Genomic DNA, 16352 nt, shown 5'->3' on the forward strand with positions numbered 1-16352 from the left:
GGTGTGAAAGCCCCAGACATCCTGACCTGCCTTCTCCTGGTCTAACCCCTCTAATCTGTCCCCACGCCAGCCCTCGCACCCCTAAAGCTTCCCTTACCAGCCCTCCAGGCCCTCTCTCGCCCTGTCCACCCCTGCCCTGCTGTTCTTCCTTCACTGTGGCTCCAGGTCCTGCAGGAGAGGGAACACACACTCAGTGGAGATGCCAAGAGAGTTTAAGAAGGGACTTTTGGAGAGCTGTGGGCAAAGTCCAGGAAACCTGGGGAATTGTGAGGGACTCACAGTGGAAGGCCTGGCTACCATCAGACCTGAGGGCCCCAGGGAGGAAAAAGGGCTTCAGGACCTAGGAGACAGAGAGGAAGTGCAGGAACCGAAGAAGCAGAAGGTACTGGAACTCAGAAGGCACTGCAGAAGTGTGAGCCAGAAGGGGAAGGAGGAACTGCCCCACCCACCCTCTCCTCCCCCAGGTCTGCCAGTGACTGTCTGTTGTGATTTCCCTGCTCAGTCAGCAAGAGGGCCAGCAAGAGGGTCAGCAAACAGTGAAGCTAAAATGTTTTTATCCAGAAGGAAAGAGTTCTCTCTCTCACAACATTAACATTTAGCCTGTTCTTTCTACCAGTTTTAATTACCCCCTTGTTACCCAATTCCCTTGGTGTCCACCCTGAATCCCAAGTTCCCCATGCAGCAAGGGTATTCTTGAGGCATCAACACACATGACAATGGCTTCAAGCCTATGACATTGCAGAAGACAGAGACACTGAATCCACAATGAGACATTCCATGTTCTTGAGCGAACAGATTGTCTTCTCTGCGTTTCTCACTCTAGAGATCGGAGAACATACAAATCAAATGGAAGACACCTCTTCCTTTGAGTATAATCTAAACTCTGGCTTGCTAGATCAATGTTTCCAGTAGCACAAATCATCCTCAAGCATGAAGGATAATTACTGGCTCAGAAAGGATGAGGCAGCTACTGGGAAGTGCATGGGAACTTCGGCATGCACACTCTCTCCACACATTTTGACCTTGTGACACGTTTTCAGGGACGACTTTCATTTGGGTTTGCAGTTGACATGTTCTCATCACAAAGCTATCTCTGAACAGTCCAAGCCTTTTTAAATATACTTGCATAAGATCCAAGTGTTAGGCCATTTTAGTGACCATCAAGGCTTATCATTTTGGTGAACCATGCTTCACTGACAGGGACAACCCAACCAAGATAAACCAGAGCCCCTAACTCTGTCATTGTAAACGCTTTCTCCTTAGTCATTGATGGTTGCTTAAGACTGAGTGTAGTTTGCTTGCTCGCAGAGGGTTTTAAGAAAGTGTGCAATTGGCTTTTGTATGTGAAAAGAGAGCCAAAAAGAAAAGAAAACCCCTAACAGGCTCTCCATCAAAAGCAGCCTTGGGGGGAAAAGCTTTCCCGCTTTTCTTTCAAAAGTTAATGGACAGAAGTTTGAGATCCCTACAGAACGTACCTAGTTCTCTGGCATCCAGAACTCTCAGAGGGATGCACCTGGGGAAACCCTGACCCCTGACTACAAGACTTTTAACTCATGAAAGATGGAGACACAGAGGTCTCCAGACTCTCACCAGCTTCCGCACAGCTAGCTCAGTTCCATGGATCTGGAGTCTTGCTGTGTGATTGGCTTTTGCAGTATCCCTTGCTCTGCTGAATCTGCTTCTCAGCACCGCTCTCCTTTCCTGCCTTCTAGGTCATGGCTTCGGTGCCTCCAAGATGTCGCGTGCCCAGACGTTTCCCAGCTATGCCCCTGAACAGAGCGAGGAGACCCAGCAGCCCTTGTCGCGGTCCAGCAGCTATGGCTTCAGCTACAGCGCCAGCCTCATCCAATGACACCCAGCGGCCACGGTGACAGTCTGCCCTGGACCTGCCTGAGGGTCACTGCGCCCTCCGCCTCCTGGAAGACTACCTGCAGCACCAATTGACGCGGGCCAGGTCTCGCCCAATCCCACAGGAAGGTTAAAAACTGGAGTTCGCTTCCTTGATTCAGCGGTTAAGTCCTTTATTTATTGAATTTCTATGGGGGAATCTGTGTTTTACAAAAATAGAATCCAAATCGTATGAACAGTCATTTAAGCAAAATTCTTTGGGTCTGACAGTAGCAGAAGCCTGTTCACTGGGGGACATCACCCGCACTGGGCTGTGCCTGGGAACGGGCCCCTCCAGTGCCTGATTCAATCCTCCTGTCTGAGCACAGGGTCTGTCCTTGGACATAGCCATGACCCACTCCGAGCTCTGTGACAGGGACAAATCCAGTGAGCTCCACAAATGGCATCTTAACTCTAAGTTAACACATAACTAAGACCAATGACAATTAAGGGAAGGTGAAATTAGAGCACTCTCTCTTGAGCAGGGCCCTGTAGCTCGTGTGTGTGTGTGTGTGTGTGTGTGTGTGTGTGGTGTGTAGACAAATATAGATATGGATATCACTATATCCATCTATCTACTACAAGTATATATCCAACATGCTGAGGGTGACAGGATATGCTCACTTAAATTGTTGAAAACTACAATTCGTTGCATTAAAACTCAGATCGTTATATTGAATAGCTATTTCTAAAACAGTGCTATTTAAACACAGCTTCTCCTTAGCCACAGTCTTTAAGTAGTCCAGTCTTCTCCTGTGAGACAGGCAGGTATAAATGTGGAAGGGAAATGTTTTGGAAGCAGGAGAACCAGCCCAGCTGCCCCACCCCTCGCGGCGTCTCGCCGTCTGGTCCATGTGGCCTTGCTGTTCTCGATGTTTCTCCCCTCTGCTGTCCACCTGAGCCATGCAAGGAAGAGTCGGTGTGATCACTGACCAGCTTCCATTTACCCTCAGAGGACCAAGGAGTCTCCACGTGAGAAACTGTTCGAGAAAGAAACAAAAACACTTAAAAAGAACTCAGCTGTTTTGTGGTCAAGAGTACAACAGGTCCTGGATTGCAGATACTGAGATCTAAAATTTTGTAGATGACGATCCACAGCCACTGGGGGCTTGTAACTTATTGTGTGACCAGCACTGACTGGGCTTTGTTTTTTCTTGGGCTGGACAAGGTTTGTCTGGGATTATAAGAGAAAGTGGATCACATATAAATGTTTAAGCCCTGCATTAAACAGACATGTAAGGTTTAAAGGAAAGTGGCGATTTTTGTGTGAACTGAGGAAGTTTGGCTAATTCAGATCGACACTGGTATATCCGTCCTGAGTCTTAAAGTAAAAAGAGCAATTATTCTGCCCGAGTCATCTGACGCCATGTTTCTAAGATGGTTATCTCTCAATGACTCCAGGGTGGGTTTAAAAAACTGGCAAGTCCCATTAGGCAAGATGAAAACTTGATTATTTTTCTTAATAGTAAAATATGTTAAACTATCGAGGTTTATCAATATAGAAAGGGTACATTTTTGCTAATCTCTGCTAGAATCTTTTTTATCCCTAAACATAGCTTAAGAGCTGATTGGCAATTCATTTCGATGAATCACTACTGAGTAAAAATGGTCTTCATTCCTCCTTGATAAATGTGCACTTAAGCAACTACCTAGCTTCTGAATCAGTCACTAGGTATGAAAACCCCATCAAGATGCTAATCATAAGAGTTAATGTGGCTGCAAAAAATAATTGCATTACGCTTTCAGGGAGAGAACAATATTACCCAAACACCCCGCACTGCAAATTTTGCTGATACAGCAGAGGAGCAGATGACCTGTTTCTTTCAAGGATACAGCCTTCCTGAAATTCCAGCCTTCGGGGTTAACATTTCTGAATTTCTTTAGCACATGGCATTTGCCTTAGAAATGCCGGTTGGTCAAATCCACCAGAGCAGCTCCCAGCTGAGACCACTTCAGCACAGTTCCTAGTGCGGCCAACACACAGGGGCTCTGGCCGGCTCACTCAGTCGAGCTGTTGCTCAGACAACCACAAGTTTCTACAAGGGACTTATGGGGAAAGGCCCTCAGGGGTCGTGGTTCATGTCTCAGCTTTATTAATGTGCCAGAAGCACAGACAGCGAGTCCAGGGGGATTCTGCTAATTACACGAGCCTGCTCTTGTGTCTCTTTGGTGGGAGACAAACATCGGCATGAAGTTCCTTCAGGAACACAGTTTGGTTCTGATCGTTGCCAGTAAGTGTTAAGTAAAAGGCACCAAGGATCAGGCGCAACCTTGGGCCATTTTTTTCTGAAAATAATGTCACCAAAAGAGTATGTGAAAGAGAAATTGGCTTCCCAAATCTTTAGCACAATCTCATCACAATGAGAATAATGCTACAAAATTCCTCACAATACCTTTTTAGAGCTTTATTCTAACATCCTCCTCAAAGTATATTTACAATTACAGTGAAGTCAAAATGGCTATGGAGAGAGAGAATTTACAGTAACCTAATACACTTGATGTAAGGCACTGTCGTTGAAATAAAAATGACAAGCCGATAAATCATCTATAAAACCAAAGATGGCAAGATGCTTGTACTGGTCTCTTGGACTTTCATAGAATCAGTTCCACTGGAGTGACAGAATGCCCGTGGACTTGTGCTCAATTCCACTGAGCTCATACATTTGTGATTGAAGATGCCACTGAACTTTTCAAGGTCTTTCTTTATATATGTATATCTTTAATATACATGCGGCTTTTTGTTACAAGAGAGGGATTGCTATGAACCAAAGACATCTTTGGGCTCCTTCTGAAAGTGACTCAGTTGGGGTTTCTCCCAGATCTGTACAGATGAGTGAAGCTGGCGCCATTTTTACACCTGGTTGGAAAAGACCAATGATGAAGGAATTCAGGGTACATAGTGAAGTCTCTTCTAATGGCAGAGAAAGACTAGAAGCATACCTGCACAGTTCACAGAAGGATTAGATGAGGGGATTTGTTTTTATGTTCCTAGTTTTTTTTTTCCTTCTGATTATAAAGTACACATGGCCAACACATGACATTCTATTTAAAATGCAGACTAGAACAAAATGACCTTGACCCAATGGCTCATTATTCTGGGGAAAGGGGAGAATAAAACAGATCTTTCACTTACTTATTGAACAAACGATAGGCACTCAGAGCTAATTTATTTATGCAGGTTGGAAATATTTATGAATCAATGTTTTGACCACTGCTACAATTTGAATTTGACAAAATACGAAATATATATTTACTATATATTAGGGAAGATGCTGTTTGATAGAGCATGTAAAATAAAGTGAAATCTATTTATTAAAACTAAGCCACACCTCTTTCACCAAACAGTATCTAAAGTACTAGTCCTGGTATCTTGTATAATTCTTCTGTGTCTTCATCAGGCAATTATGTTTGAAAATCATTTATCACCAATAAAATGGCCAGTCACTTATATCTTCTGTCCAACATAGACACAATGGACTGATAAACAACTTAACACTGTTAGTAGTGCTTTCTACTGATCCAGTTTATCGCATGTGGTATCTTTATAGTAGATATTAAAAATCTTTCATAAAGGTTGACGTCTAGCCCCAGTCTTTGGTCAATACCTCAGAAAACTTTGTAAAAAAGCATGAGTACCTTACTCCCTTGATTATTGGAACCTTTACAAAAGCCAGCCTTTATTGCTATAGTGAAAACAAGCTACAGTGATTATATTCTTATAACAAAGTATAGTCCAGATTTGACCATCATAACAGCACAATCAGCAGACAATATTCAATGGGGGTGAGCTTTAGGCCTTGTAATACTTCATGTTTCACACAAAAGAATTACATTAAAAACTGTCCAAAGTGAAGATTATGCATTTTCCCCAATTCTACTAACATGTCTATCAGTATCTTGGAATTTCTAATTACTTTATCAATCATTAATTAAATAAGTTCTGGAACACCACCTTCTCAAAAATAAGTAAAAATTTGCCTCTGGGTATGCATTAGTAGTTATGACAATGGGTGATATGCCACACAAGTGAATTTTTAGCCTATGAAATTTATAAAGAATGTATCTGCAGGCTATGAAACTTCCTGTGGAAGGAATAGTGAGGGTGGTCACTATTCAGGAGGACAATTTTGGTAAAACAAAACAATTTTGGTAAGACAAAACAATAAAGAATCCATTGAAATGTCCAGAGTAACACTTGGACCCTACTTTCCTAGCATTCTGACCTAGCTTCATGTCATGGTGTGGCCTTCTTTTCTAGTGCCATCTGCTGCTAAGTGGGCTGCTTAAAGAGACATGGCTGCTGCATTACACCTTGACCACAGGGAGGTGGTCAAGCAGTTTGTCAACCAATATTCCTCTTTCCATTTGTGAAAAAAAAATTAACACAAAAGAATGGGTCCCCATGGAAAAACTTCTCCATGGACAACCTCATTGGGTAGTTTGTGAAGATACATTATCAGTGAGCCTGGTGAGAGTCTAAACATGTGGGAAGACATCAGCAACCTCATGGGCGCAATCTTCATAAACATACTCAAGATTACCCACCTTTAAATCTGTGGAACTGGGCAAATCCTACTTTCTCAATTAAGACTATGAACCTTGTACCATTTGTACAATCATTCTGAAAGAAGTTTTAGATAGTGTATAGACACTCGTGGAAGTATCATGAGATACTGGACACATTTTTGAAACAGGTGGAATGTTAGCCAGCTCTTAAGGCCATCTTAAAGGTCATGTAGCATAAAGGTCTCATTTTATGTTTCCCTCAAGAGAGAGTTGAAACCCATAATTTGTTCAATGGCAAAAAATTAAACAACCTAGTTTCAAGCTCCAGGTCCAAGAAGGTTTCCTCGGCCCCAGCTTGTCTCCCATTTAGACATAGTGGGAGTTGAGAAATGCCACGTGGTCTCATAATAACTAAGCCTTGTCCTTTTAACTCTTTGAGTTGTTCTTGTTCTTTCTGAACATACTACCAGCTATATCCCTAAAGAGAATTTCTGGAACATTACGTTAAGCTTGTAGGTTGTGAATGACTGGCATAAGCTTTATTACTTTCAAATTGTTATCCAGTTATTTATTTAAAATTCAAACTTATTTTTTGCAGATCAATATATGATATTTTGGTGCATACTAATTATACAAAATTATGGGTTTCACTGTGGCATATTAGTAAATATATAAAAATATAATTTGATCAGCTTCACTCCTCAATACCTCCTACACCCTTTTGTGACCTCCTTTCTTGTCTCTCTTCTGCTTTATCCTATAGTAAATAGTTTAACTAAAAAAAAATAAATAAATAGGAGTGTGTATTTCTCAGTCCTACGAATTCTTCATATTTTAATTATGATTATTATTTGCCATATTTATCCCTCCACAGCACTTTAGGATGTCAGTATTTATGACATTTATCGTAATTTTGTTAGACAATTGATGAATCAGGGTTACATTTTTTCATGAGAACTTCAAAATCTTCCATTCTCAAAAGAAGTTTGAAAGATGAATTTTTTTTACAAATACCTTACACACAAAAAATTACCTTACACATCAAATTTTCCTTATAAACTTCAATAAGCAGTTATTTAAATTAACTGAAGTTTGTATAAATAAGAACTATGTTAAAATTAGTTTACTTACTAAATAACATGAAAACATTTAATTTGTAATTTTCAGACATTTTCCCCTGATTTAAGGTTTTAATATCCTGTAAATACTTGATGGAGAGGAAAAAATTCATTTATTATAGAAATATTCCTTCTAATAATTCCATTTACATACTAAAGATTTCTTTTAATGTATCTTCTATGTTTATTTCCCAAGTCTGTATTCCACAGGAGAATAACTGGATATAAGCTTTTTAATAATTATTTGGGGCCCAATTTTAGTAGCTAATACAATTAACTTCCTTTCTGTTTCCCACCTATGGTGTGATGAGGGACTGAGCATGAAACCCACCCTTTCTGTAGATGCAGAACCTTGCACCCAGCAGAGCAGGGCGGCTTGCGGCATTCTGCAGGGTGCCATCCTTGGAACTTAATCCTAATTCCCCCCAGAGACCCACGGTCTCAAAAGCATTGCTTCTTACCACACAGCTGAAGTTTAAAAACCTGAATTCAGGCAAAGAAGAAGATTGAGATATGACTTAATCTTTCAAAGTCCCTGTAGAATTTCTCTCTAAGAAAACACCTTGAGAGGGTTTCTATGGTGGTTCCCAACCATTGACTCTTCGACAGAGGTACTGAAAAGGGAGTAAAAGGAAGAACTAAAAGATAGGAGTGCCCTTGAGAGTAAATACGAATCAGAAACAGATAATACAGGGCAATATGAAATAGTAATTCAGGGATTCAAATTCAGATTCACAAACCTATTGCGTAGTTCAAGAAACAATGCTTAACACTTGCCAAAAGTGTGTGTGTGTGTGTGTGTGTGTGTATAAGAATGGAAGGAGGGGGACTACAGCTTCACATTTGGGAGGAGCCCCACTGTAATGGAGTGTATGGTTCTTTCCAGTTGTGAGCTACTCTATCTTTCCATTACACCAGGCGGTACATCAGCAAGTCAGTCAGCTCCCTGACATGAAGGCCAGTGATGTCATCACTACAGATGACAGGAGACCTCCCAGGATCTGCAGGGGCTGCTTCATCTCAGCACCCTGCACCCCAGCTTTCTCTCTCTCTCTCTCTCTCTCTCTCACACACACACACACACACACACATTTTGCTTTTGACCCACTCTTATGTTCCACTGTAGTTATCTTTTTTTCTTTTTAGGTCCACATAGAATTACCTTATCTTGGCAAAATTTTTATCTCTAGGAATCTCCAAACTGTATTAAGTTATATATGTTTGCTTTCTGTAAAGCTCTATTTAATTAATTTATGTATACTTTGTGAAATAGTATATTGTACATTATAAAGGGATGTCATTTGTGGTTGGTTGAATATTGATGATCATTTTGATTAAAATGGCATTGGAAATTAAGCCCTTAACAAGAAATAAAACGCCCATTACAAATTTTCTTCTGTCTGAAAATATACGATCGGGCATACTTTATTTTCAGTTTTAATTTATTCCAAATAAATGACAGTCTGGGAACTCTGTACTTAAATACTAGTTGGGCCACTTTTCTGGAATGAAATGCAAAGGAATAGCTGTCCCTGGAACCTAAGTGTGAATTTCTGGCAGAACAGAAAATAATAATGAGGCAATAATAAAATTAGGAAATTCAATTATTTTTAAAGATGTCTGTGTGATTTTTCCCCTTGATTAAAATACATGAAATACATAGTTGAAGAATTACCTTCTTCTGAATTTATAGTATACATATATATGTATATACATATATACATATATCAGTCCTTAATTGATAAACCTAATCTATTGTTCTCAATGTCTTATATTCTTATATAATTCCAAGAAATTTACAAATGATATTGAAACAAGGAGGAACATCTATAGTTGTGCAATATCAAAATTTGCTTCACCACTTTAAAAAAAAGGTAAAGCAGTTCCAAATATTACTTTACACCAACATTTTGCATGATTGAGACCTTGAACAAATAAATCGGTGGTTTTACAAAACCCATGGGTTATTTAATATTGCTAGCACTATAATATTAAATGATTTTCTTACATTTCTGTTATTATGTGATGACATGTAACTATGTAATTAAACAGAATTCTGACAATCATTCTCTGCTAACCTTTAAAATGTTACTTATTCCTTCACTTATTAGCTTGCTATTTTCAAAATAAAGTAAAAGAAAGCCCTTTATTAAATGTAAGGTTACTGAGAATTTATTATGTATTTCCAGTGTTTTCCCAACCCTATCTTATAATGTAATTTAATTTCTGTTATGTTGAATCTGGTTTGGTGGAATCATAGCATATTACGTTGAAGGTGACATTAGAGATCAACACATTATTTTCTAGTGAAGAGATAGCCAGAGAATGTAAGTGACTTTTATTTTGGGATACAACTAGACAATGGGTTTTCTTCCAACACTCACTCTTTAATAACCAAAGAAAAATATTGAAAATAAATATTTGGTAAATGCATGCAATTAGACACTGTCCTCGCCAGCTCCCTGATTTAGCAATCAGTGGCTTCCCTTATTATGTTCTATCCTGTGATAGACCTCTATCCCTGGGATTTAGACCTGCCTAGAAGTACATTTACAAAATCTGTTTCTCAAACAGCATTGGCTGGGTTTCCTGATTACTTTATTAGATGAATTTGTTTTACAAGTTTCTTTCCTCCCAGGGATTCAAGCCTTTAAAGAGAGTGGGGACCTCCCTAACACTGGACAATGGGTTTCTCAGTTATGCACCCTGGATCCGGCACTCAGTCCTGTTGACGTGTCCTCCTGTGGGTGGGTCCAACCAAAGTCATGAACAATGCATGGGATTTTCCATCCCCTGAGCCAGAAGAAGTTTATAAAATACCCAAGAGTAGCAACGAGAATGAAAACAGCCCTGCTTTCCTGATGCCAAATGAAATACAGTTTATTCTGAATATGAACTTTTATGCCACATTTGTAACAAATGGGTGATATGGACTTGGTGGATTTTCTTTTCCCTTTTGTCACTATTAAAATTACAAGGACTATATTTACTGAAAAATGTGTCTTTGAAAAGAGTGTAAAAGTCTATACAGGCTTAGAGCTGACATCAAAGGAGATATTTAATAAATACATGTCACAGGGCACAGCCCCAAAGCAATTACTCTGCTATTTTTGCAATGTACAAAGAAATCAGCTCTCTCTTTTTCCAAGCTAGACAAGTTTATCTAATTTTGGTATCCATATGATGAATTATTAAAATAAATGTGGAACAAGAACTGGATTGAATATTTAAACACTCGTGGAAACATGAATTATCCCAAGATGTAGGTATTTGAGGCTATCAGGCTCTGATTCCAAGGGCCAGCGCTGTTTACTGAGTTCTTGTCATCTTCAGACATGGAAGAAGCATCTACCACCTCTCTCAGTCTTTGTTCTTTCCTCCCTTAATTCCTTTTGACATACTTCAACATCAAGAGTAGTTCTGAGGTGAAGGGCGTGTGGCCACCCCAGGAGACACAGAGGTGGCTAGAGACGGGAAGGCAGAGACACTGTCACACCAGCTTCCTGATGCACTTCTCAGAGCTGTCTCTGAATTTCTCCTCTCCTCAGAATACTATGACATCTCTTAGTTCAGATCGTCGCTATTGACTCTTGATTAGAACCCAAGTCTGAATAGACTGGTTTTAATCACAGAAAATTATTACACAATATAGTCTAATGAAATTCCCAATCATCTCTTGCTTTTTGAATGCTATACATTTTTTAATCATTTTTTTAAAAATCCTCTTTTCCTCTTTTAACACAAACTTATATGTAAGACCGATATACATATGGATATTCTCACTCATGCCACTTCCTACACACGTGTGAATTACAGAGGCCGATTCCAAATGCAGAATTCTCTTCTGAACAAATCGAACTTCCATTGTGAGGCGGTCAAAGGAGAAAATACTATTTCAAAATTCAATTTGAAGAGCATTAATTTAATTTGTGCCGCAGGGATCCAAAAGTAAGATTCGATCCCTCCCTTAAGGAGCTCACCCTGTGGAGAGGTATATGTAACCCAGTCCTGTTCATTGAATGTCCTTTGAGGACCACTCGGCTTAATAAATTCCTTTCTTGTTCCAGTGTCTATGAAATGTTATTTTTAGGTGCCAGCTGTTTTCAAGGTGTCTATTTTTTTTAAAAACAAATCTAATTACATTTCAGGGAGCTGAGTGAAGAGCTACAGCTTGATATACCTTCCACCAAAAAATAAATATTAAGGCTGCTGCCTAGAAATAACCCATTTCACTCTAACCAGTCACCTCGCTCTCCGGAGTATAATATAAATAAAACGTGATAAGTAATATATCTAAAATCTTCTACTCGGCACCCTCCCGTAGGGCCCCTACTCCCCATACCTAATGGACCCTCTTTCTGAGCAATGAAAGAGGACAGCTTTCTCCATCTAAAAGGGCACGATTGGCCTGGGAAAAGAAAGTGAAGGAGGACTGCCTTAAGTTTAGAATTCATAGATGGCATGACTAGGAAATTAAATGGTAAGGAGTACTCACTGATGTCTTCAATATGTGCACGACCTAGACTGCTTTGGGGTGAGAGTGGGCATCTCAGGTGAAACCAGCATTACCTTACACAGAGGACACAACGTGCACTCTGCTCACCAGCAGAACGTGACTCCCTGCTTCGTGGGACATTGTGCCTCCGACCCCTTCAGCCGAGATGCAATATGCAGAGGGACCTAAAAGACACTTCAGCCAAGAGACATTATAGCATGGTGTTTGGCACTGGAAACAAATAATCCCAGTGGAAGCTATATTTGACCATGTTTCAGTGGGTCAGTGAGTTTCAGAATACTATGACATCTCTTAGTTCAGATCGTCGCTATTGACTCTTGAGTAGAACCCAAGACAAGAGTAGATCACACTTGTCTTTTTGTGCTCCTCCACGGACACCACATTTCCCTGAAGCTTGCGTGATGTGATCCTGACTGCTTGTTATTATTCATGCTTTTTCCTAATCTGGAAGAGATGGTGACATATTTTGGGCACTAGGTTTTCTGGTGGTTTATTAGTTGACACTAATAGTAATGCTCAACTTTAACACTACTCCTATTAAGTAGGGTATCGTTTCAGGAGAAATCATTCAATGATCAGTCTGTAAAGTTTTGCAGTATTATGTTATTCAGCCATATGTAGTGAGCAAACTAGGATGACTATCTCTGGACCATGCTCTCACTTCTTTGCCTCCTATCGTGAAGCCTTCAAATGCTTATTTATTTTTTTGTGTAACTAAACCTTAAAATAAATTAATATCAAATACAGCAAAATACTGCAATATGACTTGCATTTTTGTTTGTTTTGTTTTAGCAGAATTCTAAAAACAGTTCCTGAAATCTGGTGCTCAGTGGTGAGTGAGCTTTACTGACTACATCTGCTTTACTTTTTGTTGATTGTATTGACTACACATATTTTATTTTGTGACATTGGACAAATTTTCTTTTTATTACCTTTGCTTCTTTTTGGACTCAGAAAATTTTATAATAAAAATATTGACCTAAACATAATCAGGAAAACTGAGTAGGATCCCATGCTAATCTTTAGATTGTCTCCTATATTTCATTTTGTATTTTTTTTAAATAAATATGTACCTGATTTGTATATACCATAAATAATACGGCCATTCATAAAAATGGGCCAAGGAGCAACACAGACTAGAAAGTCAATGGGACAGTGTCCAGTATCCAGCCATCCTAGTGCAGTGTCGAGAAGTCAGGGCAACGAGACCACTCAGGAACCAAGAGAGCACACCCACACTTCCTACCAGTACGTGGAGAAGGACCTGCGCATGCACTGCCAACGTGTGAAGAGCTTGCAAGATGTGGCTGCCGAGCTCACGTCAAGCAAAAGCAAGAAAAGGGAAAATCTGTGACTTTCTTAGACCTATTACAGGAGGGAGGTCCCAGAAAACACAGGCACCCCAAAACTCTGGAGTGACAGACAAATCCAGAGAGAATCAGGAAGCATTCTGCTTGTGGCACTGGCACCCCAGGCTGCAGGAGCGCTTACCGGCAAGTCAGCTGACTGCTGCCATTTGGTCATGAGTATGAGTAAAGCCTCTTGTGAACTCTAGAGACTTGAAAGGTCTCCCCACTTGCTCTGAGCCTTCCCTCCAGGACACCCACCAGGTTCTCAATACAAGGATCCAGGGCAAATCTCGCAGCTCTGGCAGCGGAAGGGGAAGCTTCAGGAAATAAACCAAGCGGCTTCTCAGTAACAAAGGCCTACCACCAGGGAAAAGATCTTCACCTGTTCACACACAAAGTCCTAGACCCTGCAGCCCACCTGTCCCACCTAAGAAAGAAAAAATAAAATTAAAAAAAAATCATAAGTCAACGGGGTTAGGCTTTCTAGGGAATGCACTGGAATGCAAGTGAAGGGCAGCACAAGAGAACTTGCAGTCTCAGGCCCACTGACAGCCTGATTCTTGATTATGAGATTAGAGACTCTCTCCTTCCACTGTGGTGACTCACCACACGGCCACAGGGTCCCAGGACAAGGGCAGAGAATTACAGAGGAAGGCACTGGAACAGAAAGCCTCTCTGAGCAGGGAGTAGGTAGGGAAGCCAGAAGAGAAAGGGAAAGAGAAAAAGAGAGAGAGAAAAAAGAAACCAAGCACATAAACAAAAGCCACAAGGACACTAGTGGGACATGAAAGTATTTAGCACCTATAGTTGTGATGGACTTCCACTCAGTCCAGCATCCGGTCAGGTTAAGGTAAGTCTGCAAACCAAAGCCCTATCCACCTTGGTTCCCAATATGCCATACGCTAGGTCTGGCTTTCAAGGAAAAAACTGTGAAGCCTGCTCACAGGCAAGACCAGCTACGGTGGGAGGAGACAAAGCCAGTACTGGACCAGAGAGGCGATGACTCACGTCAGAGTCATCAGACATGGAAATCATCCTTAACAGGTTAAGGGCTCTGTGGAGGAGCTAGACAACCAGCAAGAACAGATGGGTAGCGTAGGCAGAGAAAGGGATTCTAAGAAGAAATAAGAATCAACTGCTCGAAATGAAAGCACGGTGACAGAAACAAACACTGCCTTCGTTGGGATCATCACTAGACCTGGCACAGTGGACAAAAGGGATCAGGGATCGTGACTGGTCACTATGAACTTCTGAAAGTAAAAGGTAAGCAGGAAAAGAGAAAGATCATCCAAGAACGACGGAATGATTTCAAAACGAGCACATAATCAGGATCCCAGAAAGAGAATAAAAAGAGAATGTAGGAAGACAATATTTGAAATAATAGTGTCTACAGACTTGCCAAAATTAACGACAGACACTAAACCGTGGAATCAGGAAGCTCAGAGCACACCAAATAAAATATGTTAAGGGAAAAACCAGAGTTACATGGGGAGGGGGGACAATTAAAACTATGGAAGGAAGAAAACAGAAGGGAAGATATAAATTCAAAGAATAGGTGTGATCATCGAAAACAGTCACAAACATGGTAGATACTATCCAACTATGTCAATAATCACTTATAGTTGAATGGTCTATTAACTAATTAGAAGACAGAGTGTTACCGTGGATTTTTTTTAAAAAGATTCAACTATAGGTTGTCCATAAGAAATTCATTTTCCATACAAAGACTCACATAATTTAAAATTAAAGGGTGGCAGAAAGACATACCCCATCAATATGAGCCAAAGGAAAGAGTTGTGTTCTTCTCACAAAAAGACCGAGATTCAGAACAAGGAGCTTAACAAGCATGAAAAGGAACATACGTGTGGCAAGGTGTTGGTTATCTCATGGGACATAACAGCCCTGAAAGTGTAAGTCCTGACCAGAGTGTCCAATACCTGAGCCATTCCAAGGTGGTCCTAACACGCCATCCACCGACATGGCAAGAACATTCCTTTTCTCCACACATCTGACAGCATTGATTATTGTTTGTGTTGACGGCTGCCGTCGTAACTGGAGAGAGACGAAATCTCAGTGTCGTCTGAATGCGCTGTTCCCTGATTGCTGAGGCGTTGAACATTTTTCCATATATTTGTTGGCCATTTGTACTTTTTCTTCTGAAGAATGTCTGTTGAGGTCATTTGTCTATTTATTGATTGGGTTATTTGGGGGAGGGTTGCTGTTTGTGTTAAGTTTTTTAGTTCTTTATTTATTTTGGATATTAATCCCCTGTTGAAGAGTAGCTATCAAGGATTTTCTCCCATTCTGCAGGCTCTCTCTTTACACTCTGGTTTATTTTGCATATAAAAGCTTTTTAATTTGATGCTACCCCACTTATTGATTCCTGGTATTATTTCTTGAGATTTAGGAATCTTTGTAAGGAAGTCAGTGCCTTCCCCAATATGATGGAGTGTTGACCCTTTTTTTCTTCTAGCAGTTTCAGTGTTTCTGCATTAATTCCTATGTCACTGATGCACTTTGTGTTGACTTTCATACAGGTTGAGAGTCAGGGATCCAGTTCACTCTTCTTCATGTGGATATCCAGTGTTCCCAGCACCATTTGTTTAAAAAGCTGTCTTTTCTCCAGTGTATGTTTTTGGCACCCGTCATGGGACTGTATCTATATGAATTTGTCTCTGTGTCTTCTATTCTATTCCATTGGTTTTAATGTCTGTTTTTATGCCCACACCATGCTACTTTTGTTACTATAGATCTGAACCATAATTTGAGATCAGGTTTGTGATGCCTCCAGCATCTCCATTATTGCTAGTATTAGTTTAACAATTCTGGGTCTTTTATTTTTCCATATGAATATTTCTAGTTCTATAGAAATTCCTCAAAAGACTAGGAATGAAACGACCATTTGACCCTGCTATCCCACTCCTTTGTATAAGGTAGCAGCACACTGTAGCAGTGCACGCATCACAGTGTTTGTAG

General features: G+C 40.3%; 1 protein-coding gene across 2 annotated transcripts in view; it reads left to right on the forward strand.

Moving 5' to 3' along the window:
- Positions 1-10593, forward strand: part of Dok6 (docking protein 6) — a 376031-nt gene extending 365438 nt beyond the window's left edge. For both annotated transcript variants that reach the window (XM_015499571.2, XM_048806626.1), the window contains one exon: positions 1713-10593. In XM_015499571.2, coding sequence (XP_015355057.1) covers positions 1713-1852 — 140 coding nt within the window. In that variant the 3' untranslated portion in view covers positions 1853-10593. The remainder of the gene's footprint in view (positions 1-1712) is intronic.
- The last annotated feature ends 5759 nt before the right edge of the window (positions 10594-16352 follow it).

The sequence above is a fragment of the Marmota marmota genome, unplaced genomic scaffold (genome assembly GCF_001458135.2).
Source record: "Marmota marmota marmota unplaced genomic scaffold, marMar, whole genome shotgun sequence".
Lineage (NCBI taxonomy): Eukaryota > Metazoa > Chordata > Mammalia > Rodentia > Sciuridae > Marmota > Marmota marmota.